Source organism: Dasypus novemcinctus, chromosome 18 (assembly GCF_030445035.2).
Source record: "Dasypus novemcinctus isolate mDasNov1 chromosome 18, mDasNov1.1.hap2, whole genome shotgun sequence".
In the NCBI taxonomy this organism is placed as follows: Eukaryota; Metazoa; Chordata; class Mammalia; order Cingulata; family Dasypodidae; genus Dasypus; species Dasypus novemcinctus.
In genome coordinates this window covers 69,883,977-69,907,449 of record NC_080690.1, presented here as the reverse complement: position 1 = coordinate 69,907,449, position 23,473 = coordinate 69,883,977, and the positions used below count along the sequence as shown (strand labels likewise).

At 58.1% G+C, this 23,473-nt stretch overlaps 1 protein-coding gene across 1 annotated transcript in view; it reads right to left on the bottom strand.

The window, feature by feature from the left end:
* The window catches only part of SULT2B1 (sulfotransferase family 2B member 1), a 24,406-nt gene extending 933 nt beyond the window's left edge, over positions 1–23,473 (bottom strand). Inside the window, exons 1-6 of the mRNA XM_004451124.5 lie at positions 23,282–23,473; positions 12,592–12,734; positions 7,167–7,375; positions 4,456–4,582; positions 3,872–3,966; positions 697–877 (exon numbers count right to left, since the gene is read on the bottom strand). Of these exons, the coding sequence (XP_004451181.1) occupies positions 697–877; positions 3,872–3,966; positions 4,456–4,582; positions 7,167–7,375; positions 12,592–12,734; positions 23,282–23,361 (835 nt within the window). The 5' untranslated portion in view covers positions 23,362–23,473. The remainder of the gene's footprint in view (positions 1–696; positions 878–3,871; positions 3,967–4,455; positions 4,583–7,166; positions 7,376–12,591; positions 12,735–23,281) is intronic.

Below are 23,473 nucleotides of genomic sequence, written 5' to 3'. Positions count from 1 at the left end.
TCCTGTCCGGGCGAGAGGCCCAGGGTCATGGTACTGGGGTTTTGGAAGGAGCAGGCCCAGGCGCTGGGGGACGCCCCTGGGGAGGCTGAATAACGCCTCGCCGGGAACCTGCGAACACGCGGCCTTGCGTGGCCAGGGGACTCGCAGGCGGGATTAAATCAAGGCTCTTGAGAAGCGCGGCCTGTCCGGGTGGCCCCGAGGGTGCGCAGGGTCCCTGCAAGGCAGTGAGAGGCAGGCAGGGAGCCGGGAGCGGGGCTGCTGCTCTGGAGACGGCCGGCAAGAGCAGGGGCCCACTTCCCCGGGGCCGCCTTGGTTCTGGCCCGTGAGACCCAGTGTGGACTACCCGGGAATACACGTTTCGCCGTCTGCGTCCGAGCGTGGGGATTCGTCACAGCAGGGACGGGAAGCCATCCACCCCTCCGCCCACCCTGCAGCCCCGAACGCTGCCAGGGAGACCCGAAAGGCCCCAGGGCAGTCTGGAGGTGGCCTTGGCAATGCACAGACGGGGCTGTGGGCCTGGGAGGGCACGTGCCCCGTAGGTCGGGGGCCCCGGCTGTGCCAGGTCTGTCCCACGCTGTCCGTGGCGTCAGCTGTGCATCCCTATGCCGCCAAGGCACAAAGGGGTCAAGTAACTCGCCCAAGTCCCCCAGCCAGGCAGAGCCCTGCTGCCCGCGCTGAGTGCCCGGGCGCCCTCACCTTTCCGGAGGAAGGCTCCGTGGCGGTGGTCCAGCAGGCTGGGGGGCAGCAGCGTGTAGTTGGACATGGTGTTGGCCTTCATGGCGCCGAAGGCCGAGTGGGCCACGACGGAGCCCAGCGCCTCCTCGCCCAGCGGCCGGCCCAGGAACTCGCAGATGCGTTGCACGTTGCCGCGGAGGTCCTGCGGGCAGGGAGGGGGTCAGGGGGGCCGCGCCCACCCACCACGGAGGAGGGAGCCCAGGCCCTGCGCATCCCTGTCCTGCCCCAGGGCTGTCTGGGCAACACTACCTCCTTGCCTCAGTTTCCCACCTGCCTGCCAAGGGTGACCTAGGGTTTCTATGGGCTTTTGCAGTTAAGATTTTCTGGAGGCTTCTGTGGGTGGGAGGGAAGGCAAGGCTGGGGTCAAGGTCACAGCAGGAGATAGAGATCAATCCAGCCCCTTAGCCAGATGTCACTGTCACTCTCCTCCAGGCTAGCAATGGGCATCAGCCAGGCTGTGCCCCACATCCAGTTCTCTCTTGGGCCCACATCGCAGACAGTCCCAGGACCAGGCCGCTTTCCACCTTCAATCCCTACCCTCCAAAGGGGACAGCCCATCAGTCCCCAGCTCTGTCCCTCCTGCCCTCAATGCTCCTCAAATCAGGCTTCAACCTCCCGGCGGCGCCTCCCCACAGCCTCCCTCAGTGTCCTGTGTCCCCCAGCCGCCCCCAGCCTCCTCCCCACCCCCAGCCTCCTCCCCAGCCTCCCTCAGCATCTCCCAGCCGCCCCCCAGCCTCCCTCAGCGTCCCCCAGCAGCCCCCCGAGCCTCCCCCAGCTGCCCCCCCAGCCTCCCCCAGCCTCCTCCCCACCCCCAGCCTCCCCCCCAGCCTCCTTCCCACCCCCAGCCTCCTCCCCAGCCTCCCTCAGCATCCCCCAGCCGCTCCCCAGCCTCCCTCAGTGTCCCCCAGCCGCCCCCCCAGCCTCCTCCCCACCCCCAGCCTCCCCCAGCCTCCCCCCCAGCCTCCTCCCCAGCCTCCCTCAGCGTCCCCGCAGCCGCCCCCCAGCCTCCCCGCAGCCTCCCCCAGCCTCCTCTCCCGCACCCCTTCCCCTCCAGTCCTTCCTCCCAGCTGACCTGCTCGTCCTCGTCCGTGCTCCCTGCCCTGCTGGGCTCCCCAGGCCCCCTTCCCCAGCTGCCTCCCCTCCTCCCCGCACTCTCCTCCCCCCAGGCCTTGGCGTGGGGCTGCCAGGAACAGGAACGCCCTGCACCACCCTCCTCCACGGGGCTCCTCCCCTGCCAGATGCAGCTGGCCAGGAGGTGTAGACTGAGCGCCTACTGTGTACCAAGCCCATCCCTCCAACTGCCTTGCCCCACCCAGTAAACGGAGGCCCACAGATGGGCAGGTACTTGCCAAGGCCACACAGCCAGAGGGCCTCACCCTTGGGTCCCCGAGGCCCACGGCCTGCCCCCCCCGCTGCCTCCCGACATGAGGCAGCCCTTGGTTAGCCCCACGGCCCTGGCTTTCCAGGTCACTCCTGGTTTCATAACCCTCCACGCCTTCATCCCTGGAACCACGGATGTGTCCCAGAAATCCTGCCACGCCGGCGGCGCCGCACTCTAGGGCAGCCGGAAGCCCTGTCAGGCTGAGTGGCCCAGTTTCAGGTTTGGAGACTAGAGCTTGACGGAAAAGGGGGGTAGGGTGATGCCAAAACCTTTTCCAGATTTTTCCATCAGAAATCTTTACCAGGGGAGGGAAAAATATTTGAGCAACCAAGACCAGTGGGGTCTACTGGGGAGAGCAGTGGGTCCCTGGGCAAGTCACTGACCCTTTCTAAGCCTCAGTTTCCCCCTCTATATCATGGGGATATATGAACTTTTTTTGCAGCTCAAAACAGGCCAAATATTGGCAGTAGTCCCGTCTACCGTGGGCCCCCAGGCCGAGGATTCCGGGAGCCTACCCGCGTGGAGCACGTGGCGCCTGCTCTGACAGCCCTCGGTGACAGGTGCTGGCCTCCTCCTTTCTAAGCAGATAAGCCTCGCGCAGAATCCAGTCACCGGCCGTCCGCATGAGCCTAATGTTCTGGGGCGTCTTACTGGGGCCTCGGCGCACCCTGCCCCGTGCTGGGTGCTTTGCTGTGTGAGCCCCATCAATCCTCTCATCGCTCTCTGAGTTGGTATTTTGCTCCCATTTTAAAGATAAGACCTCTGAGACTCTGAGAGATGAAATTAGGATTTTACCTGCTCTGTGGGACACACTAAAATCCAGGCTATTTCCATTACAGAAAAGTGTTGGCAGAAAGGAGTATACAAAAAAAATACGTGCGCGCGCATGACTGGCCCCCGTCTGGGGCCTGGGTAAGGGCCACGTGTTGAGCGACGTCCCCCCTCCCCGCCTCTCAGAACGGATCTTTATTAGAAACCTGAAATGACTGCGTATGCGCACTGTGGGCTGCACTGTCCAGAATCCCAGCATCCTCGTGGCCAGGCAAAGCCATAATCACTCTGCATGGCCCTTTCTTCCAGGGAGCCTTCCCTGGACGCCCCAGCCAGGAGCTCCTCTCCCGGGGGCTTGCCCAGTGACGCTCGAGGCAGTGAAGGTAGGATCCCGGTCTACCTCCACTGCTTTTCAGATGGCGACCATCACTGGAGCACCTTGCCCATAGGATGGGGCTTTGCATTTTTCTGGTCATTTCCCTCACTCAGAGACTGCCCATGGCTCCCACCTACTCAGAAAAGTCCACAGTCTTCCCTGGGAGCCCCGTTCCCTCTGCCCTGGTCTCTCACCCCCTCGGCTCTGCCCACACCACACGGGCCTCCTTGTCCTCCCACCTCAGGGCCTTTGCACCCGCTGTTCCTCTGCCCCAAAGACGTCCCCCCTTGGGTGTCCCCACGGCTTGCACACTCTTCTCCTTCCCGTGCTTGCTCCAATATCCCCTCTTCCTGAGGCCTCCCCAGCCATCCTCTTTAAAATCACACCACGAGCATTGCTGAGCCCCCTCCCCTGCTCGGGTTTTCCCTGGGGCTCCTCTCCCAGCTGACCGGCTAGACGTCACTTATCTGTTCCTGGACCGTGCCTCGCTCTAGAAAGCCGGCCTCATGGGCACAGAGACTCACCTGGTGCTGTGCGAAGTGGAGCAGACCAAGGGGCGGGACATGTGGAGAGGAGACACGGGTGGGGGGCAGAAGGGGGAGGCTCACCTGCTGCAGCTCCTCATAGGTGAGAAACAGGAAGTTCTCCTTGCCCTTCATCCGGAGCCAGCCCTTGATGTGGTCGAACCAGGAGCCGAACTGCACTGCGGGCCAAGGGCGGGTGGGGTGAGGGCGGCCAGCAGGGGGCTCCGTGGGGTCTCACCAGTCCCCCTGCACGCGAGGCCGGGGCCCTCCTGGCTGGACACCCCCTCCTGACTCTCCTCACCACCCCCACACCCGCCGTGTCTGCGGACCTGCTCCCCCCCGGGTCCCCGTCCTGGGCAGCAGGGGCTGTCCAAACAGCCTGTGCAGGCCGCCTGCTCCCTCTACCCACTGTCTGCCAGGGTCTTGACAGAACAGAGAGGGATGCGGGGGCCGAGGGCGGGCCCTTGTTAGCTCCGCCTGCTTCCTGCCTCAGTCCCCCCGGGTCCACGTGTTGCCCCCTCTGCTCTCAGCCCCCACCTCAGTACCACTCTCTCTCTGTCTCTCTCGGGCCCCGTTCGCCCTCCCGCCTCCTCCCCCCTCCTCGGCCTCCAGTCCCATCCGGGCCCTCTGGGGTGCTCCTTCCACAACCTCCCCCGCCCAGGCCTCACCGTCACCATTGAGGAAGTCCCGGAGGAACTGGTCGAGAGTGCCGGGGTCCTTCAGCTGCCCAGCAATCTTGGAGTAGTGGTAGAGGGACACCAGCACGTCCCGGGGGTTCCGGCTCAGGTAGATCACCTGCGTGCAGATGGCAGGGAGGAGGGGGATGGCCTCAGCCACAGGCAGGACCCTGCCCTTGAGCCCCTGTTTCCTGACCCCACAGCAGGAAACACTTGGGGTGGACTTCTCAGAGGACTTCCTAGCTAGTGGTAGCTCAGACCAGATCACCACATCCCAGAGGCCGAGGTGAGTGCCCTCCAACCACATTCTAGGAGGAGGGAGGGACTACTTCTGGGAACACTGCAGGGACAGTGTGGCTCTGAGGGATGGAGAGCAGCAAAGAAAGGCCTGGGGTTCAGGACGGGGGCAGTGAGGGTGAGAGCACTGACCAAGCAAGGAGAGAAGTCAGACCCGCCTTTTGCTTTCCACAGCCCAGACCCCAGCCTCCTCCTCTCCAGGCTGGCCCTCACCCCAGCCTCCTCCCAGGCCCCAGAGGGACTTCCTGCGCCCAGAGCTAACCTGATGCTCCCTGCTCACAACCCTTCTCTGGCTCCCCAGTGCTTCAGTATCTTTACCAGCTGTTTCCCTTTCCAGCCTCCCACTGCACTCCAGCCCTGTCAGATGCCCCTGCAAGGCCCAGCACCAGCAACTGGCACTGACTCCAAGACCCCAGGGGCTCCTGCTGGGCCTGGGCCACCTCCGTTAGTGCTCACACCTTCCTTGCCTGCTCAGGCTCTGTGGGCAGCCGTGTTCACCCCCGGCCCCTGGCCCAGAGCCCGGCACACATAAGGCCCTGGGACACGTTTGGGGACGTCCAAAGTCATAAAGGGAAGGAGGCTGGATGAGCACCTGGAAAAAACCAGGGGGCCCACAGGGCTTAGACAAACGTGGATTCCGTGTCAGACCTTGTAATGCTGGTGTGTCCCAGGGCTCCTGCCAGGGTCCCCTTCTCTGCTCCGACTACACTCAGACTGCTCTCCTCAGACCTGGATCTGGCTACCCCATCACATGGCAACCCTCCCCACAGCAGATTCCTGGTCTTCTCCCCATCACAGGGGAAGTGCCCAGGCCTGCCAGGTGCTCAGGCCCCAAACCATGTAGTCGCCCTGGTCTCGTGTTTTTCTCTCACATCTACGTCCAAACTGCCAGCAAACTCTCGGCTCCACCTTGTGAATGCCCCCAAACCTGCCCCCTCTCTCCTCTTTGGCCGCCAGCCTGCTCCAGCCGCCATCGTCCCTCCCACCTGCCGGTCACGTCACCTGCTCCCTGGCTTCTACCCTCGGCTCCCCCCACCCCCAGCGCACACGCGGACTGTTCCGTGCCCAGCCGCCAGGGGGCGCCTGGGGACACTAGGTCCGCTCCCCTCCCTCGCGGATCCTCCGCTCCAGGGCGCCTGTCCGCGGCAGCAGCAGCCCCGCTCCGCACCATCAGCCCTCAGGGGAAGGCACTCCACGCCACCTTGGCACACCACCGCATCCCCACTAGGACGGCTACCGCAGAAAACAACGGAAAATAACCAGCAGGACGCAGCGGTGGGGAGTGGGCCGCTCCCGCACCGCCGGCGGGGCGGCCAGTGGGGCAGCCGCTGGGGAAAGAGCTCGGGGCTTCTGTGGGAAGTCAAGGCGAGTCGCCGTCCTACCCCGCAACCCCACTGCCAGCTGTATCCCCCGAAGAACTGAAAGCAGGAACCCCAACGGCCTCTTGTTCATTGCAGCGTTATTCCCGACAGCCAAAAGGTGGAAGGAACACAGGCGCCCAGCCCAGGCAGGTGGATGAGCCAATGCGGCGGGCACACAAGGCACAGCGTCACTCAGCCGTCCAGAGGCGCGGAGCCCTGAGACCTGTGGCACCAAGGGCACGCCCCGAAAACGTGCTGCCACGTGAGAAATGCCAGTCACTAAAGGACCAGAACTGTGTGCTGCCACTTCCACGAAAGGAAGGAGGAGCAGTCTGGAGGCAGCGCGGAGGTGACAGGACCAGGGGCAGTGGAGAGGGCGAGAGGAAGTCAGTGCTCAGCAGGGACAGGGTTTCTGTTCCGGGTGATGAAAAAGCTCTGGTAATGGATGGTGGTGATGGTCGCTCAACATTGTGAATGTAATTCACACCAACATTTAAACACATTCAAGGCCTCGGCACCCCCCAAGGCCCGCCTACCTGGGCCGCCACCCTGGCCTCGTGTCCACGCCTCTGCCCCTCGCACACTGGGCCCTGGGCACACAGGTGTCTTCGCTGCTTTCCAGGCAGGCCACACGGCCTCCACCACAGGGCCTTTGCACCTGCTTTCCCTCTGCCTGGAATGCTCCTCCCCATGGCTCCCACCCTCACAACGAGGACTTTCCTCAAATGCCCCCTTCTCACCAGAGCCTTCCTCGACCACCCTATTTATAACTGCAACCCCCCTCCCTCTCCACCCTACCCTCTGTTCCCATGGGACATTTCCCTATTCAGTCCATCTGCTCCTTGCCCGTTCCCTTTAGAATGTCAGCTCCAGCTGACAGCTCCAGCTCTTTCTAGACCAGGGCCTGGCATCCAGGAGGTGCTCAGTAAATGTGCGCTGAGCTAATTCATTAACTGCTCCCTCTCCCCGCCCACCACCACGCACGCACACAGGCACACACACAAACAGAGCCACACGTGCACGCACGCCCCCCCGCTCCCACACCTTGGCCTTGGAGTTGAAGAAGGCCTTGGTGAAGAGCTGGATGGGGAGGTGGGAGCTCAGGAGGCGGGGGCTGGGTTGTTCCGGGAGGCTGAAGGCACCCATGATGGTCTCACACCAGGGAGCCCGCTCCCAGATGGGCACCGAGCGGACCCAGGAGGCGTCCCCGTCCCGCAGGATTAAGCTGAGGATCTCGATCATCCAGGTGGTACCTGTCAGGAGAAGGAGGCACGTTAGTCGGGCAGGAGGGCAATGGGGGGAGAGAATTGGATTCAGGATGGCGCACTCATGGGCCGCTGCCAGGTATCTCGTCACGCGGATTCCTCACGGCCAGCAGAGGGGAGGGCCGGCTAGCCTCATTTTCCAGAGCAGAAAGTTGAGGCTCACAGACACAAAGTCGCTCGCCCAAGCGGTGAAGCGGGAAGGAGTGGCTGGGAACATGTCCCTACCCCCTGCGGCCTGTGGGGGGTCGGGGGGCCTGGTGACCACCTGCCAGCCGAGGAGGTGGAGGTGGATGTGATGCGCCTGTAGAAACTTCCCCACTCTCTCCCCTCCCTGTCCACTGGCCAGATCTGGAGGTTCCAGAGGAGAAGAGGGGCTCCCAGGGCTGACAGAGCCATCAGACAGACAACCCAAATGTCCAGCAGCGCATGACCAGCCCAGCAGGTGTGGTCTGTCCCCTGGGGGACTATTATTCAGCTGAAAAAAGCGATGAAGTTCTGCAGGAGGCTCCAGTGTGGGCGGATGACACTGGCTGAAAGCAGCCAGACCCCAAAGGACAAAGACCATCAGACCCCACCGACCCTGAAAGAGCTAGCAGCAGCAAATTCACAGGGACAGAAAGTAGAGGGGTGGTCGCCGGAGGCTGCAGGCAGGCGAGACACAGGGAGTGGGTGTGACTCCGGGGTACAGGGAGTTTTTTGGGGTGATGAAAAAGTTCTGGAACTCTACAGTGGTGATGGCAGCACAACATTGTGAAGGTACTAAATTCCACTGAATTACACACTTAAAATGGGAAAATTTGCGTTATGTGTGTTTTACCACAATTAAAATTTAAAAAATGATGGACAGGATCCCCCTTTCCCTTCATCCATCTGCACCAATTGGAGTTTACAGGAATGGGGATTAAACTTCCACGGGTTCTGCCGCAGAGATTTTGAGGCTTACGTATCAGAGCAGCCAGCACGACTTTAACAAGGGGAAGATGCTGGCTTTGAATCCAGGTGCAGGGACATAAAATTTCTCAGCCCTTGTTAAGTGCCCCGACTGCTCGGGGTAACTCCTTCATTTCTCCGGGGATTACCTAGTTCACAAGTTCAGATTCCAGGAGGCCACAGGCAGGGCAGAGGAGAAATAATAACCACCAATAAACTACTCTTAGCCTCTAGTGCACTGGATTCTGACAGCCACCCTGGGCCAGTTTTGAATTTACTGCTCCTCTGCTCCAAATCCACTCTTCTTTGTCCCGTTTTGTGACACTGTGACTGGACCCTGCAAACAGGGTCGCTTGGCCAACTGGCCCGAAGCTAAGCCCTATCGGTAGAGGGTGCTGAAGGAAGGAACACTGCATGGGGGTGGGGTCTCTTCCAACTTCCGGGGTGCCCCTCCCAGGCAGCTCTGGCAGGGAACGGCAGCGTCAGTGTCCTGCACACCTCAGCCAGCCTCAGAGGCACCAACCTCACAGGCGGCTTCCTGCCGAGCCCCCAAGCACCCTAATGGACAGCTCCCTCCCTGCCCACTGCAGCCCGTGCCCCTCAGTGAGCTTCCCAGCCACCCCGGGGGCCACAGACACATGACTCTGGTGGCACCCAAATGGGTGGGGGCAGGCAGGGGAGTCCCTCTTCCAGACGTCTTCTTCTTGGGTGCTCTGCTTCAGCCCTGGAGGGAGGGGCTGCTCCTGTATCAGATCTGTCTGCCGCCTCAGTTCTTTCACTTCTTGGTAGGTAACTCCCTGTGGCTAGTTAATAATTCCTGCCATCAAGCTTTCCTGTTCAAATGACTGTGTGGCTGCTGGCCCCTGCCTGACACACACCCCATGCGGTGAAGTAGCAGAGACGCTAAGGCTGCTCTCCTTTTCACGTCACCGTCAGAACTCCTGGCTTGTAGCTGGGCACACTGGGGTCCCGCTGGAGAGCACCCCGCCCCAGCTCCTTTGCAGCCAGCTGAGAGCCTGCGACATCGGCTGTGGCCCAGGAGAGGTAAGTGGAAGTGACACATGCACCTTCTGGGTTATGCCTCTGAAAAGCTGCTGCCTGCCCTCCACTCTCTCTTTGCCCTTCACTGCTGGCAGGTTATTATGGGGGTGGCAGTAGGAATGAGGGGAACACCTACTAGAAACTAGCAAACCAGGAGGCTGCAGCCATACATGACCGCTAGGAAACAGCCTGTCTGCGTGGCCCACCTACCTCAGGACTGTTATGCAAGAGAAAAATCAGTTTATTTTACAGAGTCTATTTGTTACAGCAGCTTAGCCGGTAACTCTGACTAATATAGATAGGTCTTGGAGCACCCCCACCCCATGTTAGAGATGAGGAAATGAGGGGCTGGGAGACATTACCGGGCTTTTCCGTGTTTCCTACAGGAGCAGTAAGGATTTGAACCCAGCTAGGAATAACTTTTGGGCCAAGTATTTTTCCATGTAATACTGCCTGGATAGGCTGTAAGCACCACCAAAGACCTGCGCCTGCCTGGATCCCCGGGAATCACAGTCCATGGCATTAAAACCCCAACCACAGAATGCTGAGCTGTGAGTCCAAAGAGAGCTCAAATTAAGAAGCAGCCAGAAGGGAGCAGATGTAGCTCAAGTGGTTGAGCACGTACCTCCTGAAAAAAAACCCAAACCTGTAAAACAATTCTCCTTGGGAAGCGGACGTAGCTCTGTGGCTGAGCGCCTGATTCCCATCATGCATGAGGTCCTGGGTTCAATCCCTGGTACCTCCTAAAAAAAAAAAAAGCAACCAGAAAAGTCAAATACATCTAACTGCGTAATTTAAAAATCAATCTGTATGGAAAAACCCATTATGAACAAAGTCAAAAGACAACTGACCCCCTAGCGAGGGGAAATATCTACAATTCATAATGCCCCCAACAGGTCAGGTTCACTAATATATACAGAGTTCCTAAAACTCAAACAAAAAGCCAACAATTCAACAGGAAAAAAGGGACCCATAGACAAGAACAGACCCATCATAGAAAGGGAAATAAAAATAGTTCTTTACAAATCTAAAAATATGTTCAACTGCATTAATAACAGTGGAAATGCAAATTAAAACTACACTGACATCCCATTTTTTCACAGATCAGTTTGGCAAAGACTAAAAAGTCTGATTCATGATGTTGACTGTGGTATGAAAAGCAGCTCCTCTCAGACCCTGCTGTTGGGAGAACAAATTTCCACAACTGTTAAATGGGGAAACTGACCATCTCTATCAAAATTACAAATGTGCAGACTTTTTGATCAAACAATTCTATCATACAAACGTATCCTACCCAAAGATAGTTGCAAACAGTTATAAATTATATACTCAGAAGGTTATTCAATGTAGCATTGCTTATAAAGGCAAAAGATTGGTAAGCTCTGAATACTAATCAGTAAGGAACTTGGCTAAACAAGCATTATTATACTTCCCTGTTCTGGAATACTGTGGAGCTGTTAAAAAATGAGAAAGCTCTTCATTTAAAATTCTAAGATTGGATGATGTCAAGGTGTAAAGAAAAAAAAACAAAAGCATAAAAATCAAGATGTAAAAAGGTATGTACACTACGTTAACTTCTGTGGAAAAAGGTGAAAAAAATACCTATCTACACTTTTTGCTTGCCTATGCAAATTCTGGAAGAATACACAGGATAGTGGTAACTGGGTGGAGAGAGATCTTTCATTGGCAACTTTTGGTACCTCTTCAATTTTGAGCTATAAATGTCTCTAGAAAGACAAAGTAGATCAGTGGCAGCTTAGGGCTTGGGAGTTTGGGAGGGATTGGGGGGTGATGGCTAAAGGGCACGTGGCTTCTTTTGGGAGTTATAAAAGTGATGGAAAATGGATTGTGGTGATGATTGCACAACTCTGTGAATATCCTAAAAGCCACCAAACTGTACATTTTAAATGCGTGAATTTTATGGTGTGTGAACAGTATCTCAATGAAACTGTTATATTAAAAAACCCTCTTTAAAAAAATAAAGACAAAAAAAAAAAATTTCAAAACCCTCATAGGGGAACAAGCATAGCTCAGTGGTCTGAGCGCCTCCTTCCCACGTACAAGGTCCAGGGTTCTATTCCTGGTACCGCAAAAAAAAACACAAAAAAACAAAAAAACCCTCATAGATCTCTGTGCCAACAAGGGTGAATGTAATATTCTGAAAATTTTCAAAAATATTTTGAAAGGAAAAAGAAAAAAAAGGAAGCCAAGCAGGGTAACCCCATCAACCAAGAAAAGGAAAAGTCAGAGTCCTTCTCTCCTCTGACTAGAAGCCTCCTAGCGGGTTCCCACTGGACCCAAGTCAAGTCACCGCAGTCCCTCAGCTTGGCTCACTCAACCCATCTCCCCTTCAGCCTCATCCCCTAGCCTCTCCCATCGCTTACTCCATCCCAGCCTCACCCACCTTCTCTTGCTCCCACCAACGCACCGTGCCCCTCACCTCAGGGCCTTTGCACATGAGTTCCTCTGGCTAAGACACCACTCAGACCCCTCCACACCTCCCACCTCCCAGCAGGAACACTCCTCCCCAGGAAGCCTCCCTGATCCCCCAGACCAGGTCGGTGCTGCTTCCCCCTGCGACCCACCCTCAACACACCTTGTACCTGGCTTGGGCGGGATTCACCCAGACGCCTAACCATATGGTAATAGAGGAGACGATGTGTTTAAATAAACCCTATCTCTCCCAACAAACTGACAGACACCTCTTGTTCACAGGTATGTCTTCAGGACAGATGACCGTAAATGGCATGTCGGTGACCAAATAAGAGCTCCCGCTCTTCCTCCCAAAATATTCATTAACCATTTATTATGGGCCAGGCACAGTTGTCGGCTCTAGGAATACAGCAATGAATAAGACAGACTAAAATATCTGCCCTCACAGAGCTCACCTTCTCGTGGGGAATACCAGAGAATAAAGCAATAGAAATATGATACAGCCCCAGGTAAGGGTAAGTGTCATGAGGAAAGGTAAGTAAAGGTGATAGGAAGGGACAGGACCGGGGCTCCAGCTTAGCCAGGGAGGGCAGGGAAGGCTTCTCTGGGGTGGTGTTGTATGGGCAGACCCGAGTTAGTAGACGGAGCAAGCCCTGGGGCTATGTGGGGGACAGGGCACTCCTGGTTGAGGGACTGGCCATTGCAAAGGCCACGCTCATCCAGGTTCTGAACCTCATTCTTGTCGGTTGTGCCCTTTCCATTCCTGGTCCGACACCCCACTCTCTCTGCCCCAAAGATACCTGACTTGGGGTAGGTGACAATGAAGATGTCGTCGTCCCGCACATCATCGGCGTTCTCGGCGATGCTGATGCTCTCGGATGAATAGAGACCGACCGGGAAGGGGATGCCCTTGTACCTGAAGTATTCGCCGTGCAGTGTCTGGCTGTGGGAAGGTGGAGACACGGTGAGGACCGGAGAAGGAAAAAAGGGGGCAGAGTTGCCGTGGGGCCTGCAAGGGCGGGGAGTCAGGGTCCCCCGAGTCTGCACCCAGAAGGGAGGTGGGGTTCCAGCTTATAGCTGAGGCTTCCCAGACACACGCCCCAACTATGGGAGAAACCTCAGGCCAGGTGCGGGAGGGTGAGCAAGGAGGAGGTGCTGAGGGGGCGACTCCCCTGCCCAGTGCGGCCTGGGCGAGAAACTTAAACTGAAAAGCCTCACTTCTTCAACTGCAAAATGGGGGTGGGAATGGTGCCCAGTGCTTAGCGCTTTCCATACATTTACTCTTCGCTCCAACCCTGCAAGGCGGATGATTTTTACAAATGGGGTCCCCTGCCAACCCCTACTTGGCTGCAGAGGGGCAGCGCCCACGTAGGAAATCCACACGCGGGTCCGCCCCGCTGTGAAACGCCTTAAGCTCCAAAACCGTCGCTCGAGCTGCCTTTCCAGCCCCCACCCACACCTGCCCGGACGCTTCGGGAACACGTCTCAAGGGGAGCCAGGCCGAGCCTGCATCTCCTTCCATTCCAGCCGCGCCGCGGGAGGCGAGGGGATCCCGTTACGGGAAGCCGAATGGGGGACACACTGGCTCTGGCTTTAGTGGGATTTCTGTGAGGTTCGCAGGCACGTCTGGGGACAGCTACGGCGCCTGGAGCCGGCGCAGGGACACGCAGGCGACCCACGAGAGCAGAGCGGCCCCACCGCGGTAAGGCGGCGGCTGGATCGCGCGGTTACAGAGTTTTGTATCGCGATGTTAGGGAGGTTTGTATCGCGATGTCACGGAGGTTTGTATCGCGATGTTACGAAGGTTTGTATCGCGATGTCACGGAGTTTCTATCGCGATGTCACGGAGGTTTCTATCGCGATGTCACGGAGGTCTGTATCGCAGTCCCAGGGCCCCCCGCCCAGCAAGCACGTGGCGGTGGAAGAGCTGCAAAGCGTTGAAGCTGGTCTGTGCCATTTTCCTCAACTGTTCCAAGTATTTCTGAACATAACAAATTGCCTTCAAAATGTAGCAAGTTGCTGTGATTTCTTTTCTCGTTCTAACATTCCCTCGTCCTAATTTTGTAGTCCCAAGTATTGATTCTTTTTTCTCCAAACGGTTTAGCTTCTGGCCCCACAGCAGGTCTGCCCTGCCCTGACTATACAGTGCCCCTTTCCATTTGTACCTCTTTACAGCACGTTTAGGACGATCAATAGGATTTCAAAAAATCATGTGTATATATAGGTTATATTGAAATAACAGGGAAGCGGCTGTGGCTCAATCAGTTGGGCTCCCGTCTACCATGTGGGAGGCCCTCGGTTCGGATCCCCGGGCCTCCTTGTGAAGGCTGGCTCGCCCTCATGCTGCGGAGCACTGCCTGGCTCGCAGACTCCACGGAGAGCCAAGAGAGCCAACTCAGCAAGGTGGACGCAGCAGCAACAACAAAGAAAAGGGGGGGAGACAAGAAGCGAGAACATAGAAGAACCCATAGCGAATGGACAGAGAGAGCAGACTGCACACAAAAAGCTGCAAGAGGGGGGATTAAAAATAATAATAACAATGTAAAGCTCCTTTGGGATAGTAAAGAGGATATTACAGATATTTGTCATATCAAGCTCTGAACGCACAGATGAAATGCAAACATAATGTTGAGTGAAGAACCTGGTACAATTCCATTTATGGGAAGTTCAAAAACAGGAAAAAAACGGTCTAAGCAGTTAGAAGGAAGGCTGGTGGTTCTCCTTGGTCGGAAGTGACAGGGTGGGGGATAGGAGCGGACTCCTGGGGGCCTATTTTAGTCTTCGAGCTGGCCAAGAGCTCCTTGAGGGAGAAATTTCCTTCCCATCTTACAGGAGCTGCCAAATGAGAAAGATCTAGGGCTCCCTCCAGGAGTCCCTGAAATCGTCTTTGAGTAAATAAATGAGTGAATATGGGAGCACACCCCCTTCCCGGACCTCCTCTTGGCACTTACAATCTCCAAATTGGCAATCCAAACCCTACCCCAGGAGGCCAGGGTGGAATCTGTATTTAGGACATTGTTGATGCTCAACCAGTATTTGAATGAATGAATAGGGTTTACTAGGAAAAGGACGAGAGACAGAGCGCCTGCTATATGTCCTTACACCTGCCTCAGTTGTTCTGAGCGCCAGTTGCTCTTTAGAATCCCCTGTGGGACTTTTAAACATTCCCAAAGTCTGGCCACTCCAAGCCAGCAGAGTCTGAACCCTGCCGCTGCGCTCCCAGGGCCCGGCACGACCTGCATGCAGTAGCGAGCTGCTCGAGAAATCATGGTCTTGGCATGAACAAGGTAAAACTGGGCGTCTTGCGTGTTATGATGCTAAAGAGGAGCAGATGGAGGTGCAGGGAGGGGAGCCGTCTGGCCAAGGCCACACAGCCAGTGCAGGGCTGAGCTGGGATCTGAACCCAGGCCGCTGGGGCCCCTCAGCCCTGCAGGCAGTTTCTGTCCCGGTCCCCAATCACAGCGCACTCTTCCCGCCCTGGGTCTTTGTGCGGCACTCTCTTCTGCCTGGAATGTGGCCACGCAGCCCGACCTCCACCTGGATTCCTGCCTGGCTGTGTGTCCTCCTCTCTCCACCTGGTAAATCAAATCTGCCCCCAGGGTGGCCTTCGCTCTCCCAGGGTCACAAGCTAGTTTTGTTCCCAGGCCATATCCCGCGCCTGGCGTGCAGCTGTCGCTCCATTTGAGGGGAGGAATGAGGATGACAGTGGAGCTGGTCGTAGAACAGCAGCAACAGGGGGATGGTCCTGGCGGGAGGGACAGCTGACAAAGGTGCAGCTGGCGCGATGGAGATTCCAGCCTCCGGCAAGCTCCTGCTTGGCTCACCTCAACCCCCTCCCACCTCCAGAGTCCGGAAGCAGGGGCCCTCCTCTCCATTCCCATGACCCTCCCCCAGCTCAGGTCTCCTCCTCTCCCTCAGACCCTGGATCCAGCCCCCTCCCCAGCCTCCCTGCCTCCAGTCCAGTCAGTCCCAGTCCCTCAGCCCAGCACTGGAAGTCCTCGAGAGCCGGGACCTGCCTGCTCCTCTGGCCTCGTTTCTTCCGAAATGTCAGGTCCTAGCAAGGATGGAGGTCAGGGCAACTGCCCTTCCGGGAAATTCTGGGCCGGGGACTCTCACCTTCCTCAGGCTTGTGTCAGAGTCCCACGAGGCGGGTACCAAGGGCACCATTCCATGCAGGAACAATGCCCAGAGAGGTTAATGTGGTCCCTGAAGGTCACACAGCAGCCTTCACAGGGGACCTCAGTAAATAACTGCCAATGAGCCTCTGCAGTGGGGACGTGAGCCCCGTGGGAGCAGGGATGCACCTCTCATTCAGTGCCTGGTGCACAGCAGGCTTGCCATCAACCCCCTGTCCCTGTGCCAGAGCCCCTAGTGGTGGGGGCCCCGTCACCCCCTCCAGAGGCAGCCCTGTCGGCGTGCTGGGCGAGGAAGACGGACTGTGGGGCTGGACGGGGTTGGGTGTGAACCTGGACTGTGCAACCAATCTAGCTGTGTGACTTTGAATTCTTGGCTTAACCTCTCTGTGCCTCAGTTTCCTCATCTGGAGAAGGCAGCTAGGAAGACCTCTCTTGAGGGAACTTTGTAAATATTAAGCACCCCCACCGCCTCTCCCGCCTGGCTGGGAAGTCCCCGCCTCTTCGCCCGACTTCCTGCTGCCACCCCTGCCCCCTTCAGCGCTGACTTGCCTCACAGGGCGCCCACGGGGATTCGGCTGGAGCCTGAGTCCGCTTGCGGCTCACCTACGCTCAGAACCGCCAGGGGCTCCTGTGTCATTTAGAGAAAAAGCCAAGTCCTCCCCGCGGTCCGCAAGGCTCCACGTCTGCCCCCGCCGCTCCCTGCCCTCGTCCCCACCCCCGCCCCACTCGCACCTCCTTTCTCTGCTCCGGCCGCGCTGGCCTCCTCGGCTCCTGGAGACCCACCAGGTACAGCCCTGCCTCAGGACCTTTGCACCCGCTGCCCCCGCTGTCTCCACAGAGTCCCGGGACCCCCTTCGGGTCCTCGCTCCAAGGCCACCCCTTCTCAGTGGGGCCCGCCACCACCCTGCTTACAATTAGAGCCCACCCCCGGTCCCCTGCCCTGCTCTGCTTTTATCTCTGCACTTGTCGCTTTCTCAGCTGCCCTACAATTCACACATTACTTTGGTTTTGTCTTCCCTGCTTGCCCGCAGCTCCGCCTCCTGCAAACCCCTTGTGCTTTTTTGTTTGTTTGTTTTGTCTGTCGAATTTACGCAGGGATCCCAAGCAGCCACAGCAGGAGGAGGTCCTCTATCAATATTTGCTAAAGGAGTACAAATAATGCTAACTAAATCCATCCAGGGTCACTAACTGCTTTCCGGGCCTTAACTCATTTATTCCCTCAAGGATCCCAGGAGGCGAATGGGGTTACTCTCCCTTTGTGCAAATAGGAAAGGGAAGCACAGAGAGGTGAAGTCACGTGGCTGATGTCACACAGGGGCAGGGCTGGGATGAACCCAGGCTGTGCAGCCCTAGAGTTTGAGGCCTTCTGGCCCCTGGGCTGCTGTGTAACCTAGAAGAACTCTGTTAACCTCTCTGGGCCTGCACTTGTTGGAGCATGAGGTGTCTTTGGGATGGTTTTAGGGGTGGAGATGAGTGAGAGGAGAGGGTAGGAGGATAGGAAGACTCAGGCTAAGTCTCAGACACCCCCCCCCCATTACATGAATACTTAACTGCTATAGGTGTATCATTATGTCATGTCACATTATGTTCCATTATGCATATCACATTGTTACATTATGTAATGTGATACGTTCGTGTGTATAGAGGAGCTAGTTCTTTTTCAAGGCCCAATAGGATTCCGTTGCATGAATCAGCTACAGTGCGTTTCCTCGTCCCTCTGCTGATGGACCCTTGGGCTGTTTCTAGGTCATAAAACCGTTGTGACCGTCCCTGGACATGTCTTCACGTGGACAAATGTTCTCATTTTTCTTGGGCAAATAACTAGGAATGGAACTTCTGGGCCACAGGGTAGGTGTCAGTTTTCATTATGGTAACTTCATATCGATTTTAAGAACGCGAGGGCCAGTTCCTCCCCACCAATTCTTTTTTTTTCCTTTATTGGCAATTTTTGCACGTATCAATATCAACATCTATAGAAACTTTAAAATGATTTTTTCAAAAGAACCCAGTTGAGCTATATCACTTGGGTATGTGACTTTTCTAGTAATACTAATTATCGAAGAAATTTAGCCAAAGAAATGAACCACTCTCTTCAAATTCTCAGAGGGCTTCTTTCACAATGGATGCTCTCCCGCACCGCCTGCCACTTGGCTGGGCTGTGAGCTACTTGAGGGCAGGGGCTTGGTTTAAAAAGAGTCACTGCTACCCTGTGCTTCCCCAGCTCTCCATAACCACTAATCTAATTTCATAGATGAGATAGATTTTGAGACAAAAACACTAACAGCCGATAGAGGGAGCATTCCCAGGGATAGGGAGAGAAAACAGTCATTCAAATAAATGTACATAACAACACAGCCTCAAAGTATGTGAATAAAAGCACCTGAATTTAAAAAAAAGTCATTGCCAAATAGAATAAGACAAAAACAAAAAAATCTGCACCTCTGGCAGCTGCTAGGCTGCGCAGGACGCTGTAGGATGGCTCTCAGGCGCCTGCTGAGGCGGGTGCTTCAAGGCCCATTTTAGCAAGGGGGTGACTGAGGCTTGGAGACGGGGCCTCTTTCACCCACCACACCCACCCGATGGGAGACACGCTTTTCATTCGAGATCCTGGGCTCGGTCCCTTGAACCCCAGCAGGCTCCCTGCTCCACCTCCCCTCTGGGTCCCACCCCAGCGCGGCGCTCGGCAGGGGCTGCCAGTGTTGTTCCGTTCCCACGGTCAAGTTCAACGTGTTCCCTAAATACTCCATGCTCCACCACACCGCCGAGCCCGTGCCCTGTGCCTGGAGGCTCTCCTCGGCCACCCTCCCTCCCTCGCGCTCTCTCCCCCCACCCCAGCAGACTGATGGTTCAGCTACTTCTCGGTGCCTCCCCGTGGGGCACTCACTGTTCCCTTCAAAAGAGCTCAGGCCTCTGGGACGATGGAAGCACGTTTTCCTGCGTCCGTGTGGACGCCGGCAGCCACGCCAGCCACGTGTAGCCACGGAGCCCTGAAACGTGGCTGATGGGCCCTAGGAGCAGGCTTTTCCCTCTCATTTCCTTTTTATTCGCTGAAATGTCACCACGGCTATTCAGTTCGGTTGTTGGACACCATTTAAGCAGGGTTCCAACCACTTGGGTTTTCAGCTGTAGGTGGAACGCTTCCGATGCTAAGCTAGCCACTGAGTTGGGAAGTATAAAAGACACACCAGATTTTAAAGCCTTAGTGGGGAAAAGAAAAGGTAAAGTAGCTCATTAATAATTTTTTTGTATCGATGATGTGTTAAAGTGACAGTATTTCCACTACATCAGGTTAGATCAGATATAAAATTAAAGTGAACTTCAGGCACGATTTTTCTGTTAATCTACAACAGTTCTAAAAAAAAAAACAACAAAAACCCAACCACATGGACTTTTCCAAACCAAAGGGAAAAAAAAGTTCATTTCGCCTGTTTCTTTATTTTTTTTAACGTGGCTTCTAGAAAACGTTTTCCTATGGCGCTCGGGCTATATTTCTCTTGGACAGCGGTGACTGGGAGGGTGAGCAGATCACAGGCCCCGCGTCCCTGCGCGAGGCCCTCTCTTCCTGCAATTCAGGGCCCCTGCCTGATCCCCTTCTTCAGCTTGTGAATTAAGAGGGATTCCTCTCTGGGCCTCAGTTTCCCCACCTGTGAAATGGGACTCCCACAGGCAGCGCCCTCCCAGCGTTACGAGGATCCATGAGCTAATCCGTGCGGGGTCCTCGCCTGGCACAGGGCGGGTGGGGGGTCCTCCATCAGGGCCATCGTTCACCCCATCCCCACCCTGCCCGGGAGGGGTCACCAGCGTTGGAGGAGGAGGAAGGAAACCCTGGCGAACCCTGACTCAGCCGAGAGCCGCGGGTCTGGCTCTCCTGTGGCATCACCCCGCCACGCCCGGTTCCCAAATACGAAAGCCGCCTTGCCTGCCCGGCGGGTCCCAGATGGGCGCGACGGAGGCGGGATTCGAACTCGGGGCTGCCTTCCCGGTGGGCCGGGTGACGGGGACATCACTGCAGTGCTGGCGGGGTCCCCACTCTTCCTGATCCCCGGGGCTCTCCTGGCCTCTACCCGGCTCCCCACGGAAGTTGTGGCCGCGTGGCCCTCGGGGCCTCGGGCCCAGGGCCCCTCCAGAGTCTCCCTCCCCGGGTGGCATTCGATGCCATCGGTGGCTCCGCTCCCTCCTCGTGGCCTGGGTCCCACTGCTCCTTCCCCAGAACCCCCCCCCCACCGTCAGCCAGCTGGGTGCTCCGTCCCCTTCATGTGTCTCCTAGACACTGTCCCTCCCCACCCTGCAGGAGACCCCGGCCCTCCTGCCCTGTGCATCTTTCTCGAATTCTCCCTGAGGCGCCCGGCCGCTGGGGGCGGCCCAGCACGCCCGCCCGCCTCCCCGCCAGCCCACGTTGCACCCGGGTGGCCAGGTCCAACGTCCGATGATTTGTTTCTCCTTTGGAACCTTTTTATTCTCCCCGGCCAGGGAAAGGAAGCTCCGGGGCTGGCAGGGCTGGCGCCGAAAAATCCCCGGGGCTCGGGCTTCTCTTGGGCAGGAGGGGCAGGGGCGGTCGAGTGAAGGCCGGCGGGTCCGGCCGTAAAGGGGCAGCGGGCAGAAGGTGCCACCCCCACCCCCAGCGCGGGGACTCTGAGGTCAGCGGGAGGAGGCGCCGGCATGGCTGCTCCCAGGTCCGCAGGCGGCTCAGGGACTGCTCCCCTGATCTTGCTCCTCCCCAGATTCCTTCCAGGTTGCCCATCCCCTCCAGCAGTGGCCTTGGGTCTAGATCTCAGCCGGCCCGCGTCGTAGGGCTGGGTCACCTCGGGGAAGTAACTCACCCTCTCTGGGTCTCAGCTGCCGCGAATCTTAAATGGGGTAACAACAGTTACGCAGTGAAGTGGATTCATCCCAGAGGGTGACCCCGAGCATGAAAGAGCGGAGGGGTTCGTCTCCACGTTGGCACGGGGTCCAACTGTCCCCCGTCCTGCCTACCTCCTGCTTCTAACTCTTCCTCTTAAAAACTTTCATTTTGCCATGAGGATCCTTTTTAAAACCTCTCCCACGTGGACCAGGCTACACGGAACACAAATGCAAATTCTAAAGCAAATTTAATTTATAACCAGCCCTTGAACTAGAACATTCCAAGCTGGACTCTCCCCAATCACCAGCCCAAATTCAATCCTCACCCTTCCCGGGTTTTTAAAATAGTTGGGTCACAGATGCTCGTATCCTCCCAAACAACACATTGCTTAGCTTTTTCTGGAGAGGGGAGGGGGCTTTAAAACCGGAAGGGCCTCGTGAGCCTCGTGGGAATTGCTTCTTTCCTCCCCCGTGCGGCGTTCCTGACACGGCCCCGGGCGATTTCCCCGCCTCGGGGGCCACCCGGCCGCCCCTGGTCTCCACGCTCAGGCCTCAGTCCCTGGCTCTCTCTCGACTTCCTCTCCCGGCGGCGGGCCCTGCCCTCCTCACCCATCTCCCATCCCTGACTCATCCTTCAAGCCCCGGCTCAAAGGTTGCCTAATCGCACCTCCATTCATTCCTTCACTTAATTTCCAGTGCCTTCCTGGACCCCTGAGTCGGGGAGAGCAGAGCTGGCTCCAGCCTGGGCCCATTCCGGTGCCTTGGGCGGGCGGGGGGGCAGGAAGGCCGAGCCCCGCGTGGGGGCTTCCTTCCCGCCCCACCCCCGGCCCGGATTGAATCATCCTAAAGGCTGAGATGGGGTTCACCAAAGGGAGGAGAGAGCGCAGAGCCCCCCGCCCCCACGCCCGGGCCCCCGCGCGTGCCGAGGTTTCGAGGTGGGACAGCGGGGCTGCAGTGGGCGCGGGCGCAGCCAGGTGTGGGGCCAGGAGGCGGGGACCGTGGGCGCCCAGAGGCCAGCAGGGGCTGGAGCCTTGAAGGCCGCACCGAGGCTTCCGGCCCCATCCACCGAGGCAGTGGAGGCAGGGGTGTGAGGAGGGGAGGGAAGAGGGGGCCCGGCCCGCAGGACTCCAGCCCCCCGGAGAGCGGAGCAACTTTCCCGATCTCCAGTATTTCAGCTTCGGGGTGAGGTTTCTCTTGGGCGAAGGAGTCTGAGTCTTAGAAACGTTTTGGAAACCACTGTCGTGGGCATGGGGAGCCACAGAAGGAACTGGAGCTGGGGATGGCTAGGGATAGACTGGGGGGTGAGGAACGGGCTGCAGAGGGAACGGGATGTGCAAAGGCCCTAGGGCAGAGAGCAGCCAAGGGAGGCCCAGGAATTTGGAATTTGACAGGAGGGAGCCTGGAATGCAGGGAGGGAGGAGCCTGGCTTGGAGGGGTGGGTGAGGTCAGCGAGCTGGGGCTTGGAATGTGGAGCAGAAGGTGTTGGACACTGGGGAGCCACGGAAGAGCTAGGAGCCGGGGCGAGGCGGCTCTGGGGCTGGGTAGGGAAAAGCCCGGGGGCTAAGGCAAAGGTCCAGGTGGGAGAGGACGAGGGCTGCCGTGGGGACAGGTCTGGGGTGCCCACCCTTCTCAGCCCAGGGTGGCTGGAGGGGCTGAGAGGCCAGAAAAGACCTGCCTGGCCGCAGGCAAGATACTGGGCTTGGAGAGAATCTGCCCCCGGGGCGGCCCCCTCCCTCTCGCTCATCTGAGAAATGTGGCCGTGGGGAGATGCGTGGCGGGGGCCCAGCCTGGGCTGGTGAGAAGGGGGAGCCCCGGGCTCTGCGTTCGGCTCTGCTTCCCTCCCTGACGCTGGGCTGAGTGTCCGGCTGGCGGCCTCAGTGTTCCCACCTGGAAAGCGGGCGCCAGGCGAGTGTCTGACTCACGCCCGGGCGCGCAGGAGGCACGGGGCGCGCAGGAGGTGGGGACTGCTCTGAACTGACAGCTTCTCCCAGGGCTGGGGAGTCCCGGGCAAGTGCCCCCGGGCCCCCGCGCCCGAGAGGCCGCTGCCTACCAACCCCTGCTCTTTCTGCCCCTCTCATCCTCCCGCAGGAGCAGGGGGCAGCGCCACCTGAGGGAAAGCACCCCCCTGGGGTCCCTTCTTGGGGCTTCTACGGAGGAAATGGGGTACGACAGGTTCTACTGCCTCTTGAGCAGCTACTAGAATTTCGGCTGCCTCGTCTCCTCCGTCCCCTGCCAAGGAGACAAAGGGCTGTCCATTGACAGACAGAGAAACCGAGGCCCCGAGAGGGACGGGGACCCCACAGGCGTCCCGGCCGGTGACTCAGCGCAGCCCCCCGGCCTCGGCTCCTTGGCAGGGGGACCGCCCCCACCAGCCAGCCGTGTCGCCCGCAGCCAGGCCGCGGGAGGCCAGATGCCACCTGTGCAGCCGCCCCTGGCTCTCCCCGCGGGCGCCGCACCCCGGGGTGCTGAGGGGGGTCTCCCGGCTCGATGCCTAGGCCCCGGGGCCGCTCACCTGATTGCCGAGATGTTGTCCTCGTAGGTGTCCCACAGGCTCGGGACCCGGGGCTCGGGCACCTCGGAGGGCCAGTCCATGGCAGGCGGGCGAGGAGGGCGGGGAGGGGAGGCCGGCGCAGGGAGCAGGCGGCACAGGGGGCCAGGTGTGCGCCGCGGCGGCGTCTGCTCCCTGGGGAGCCCCGCCAGGTGC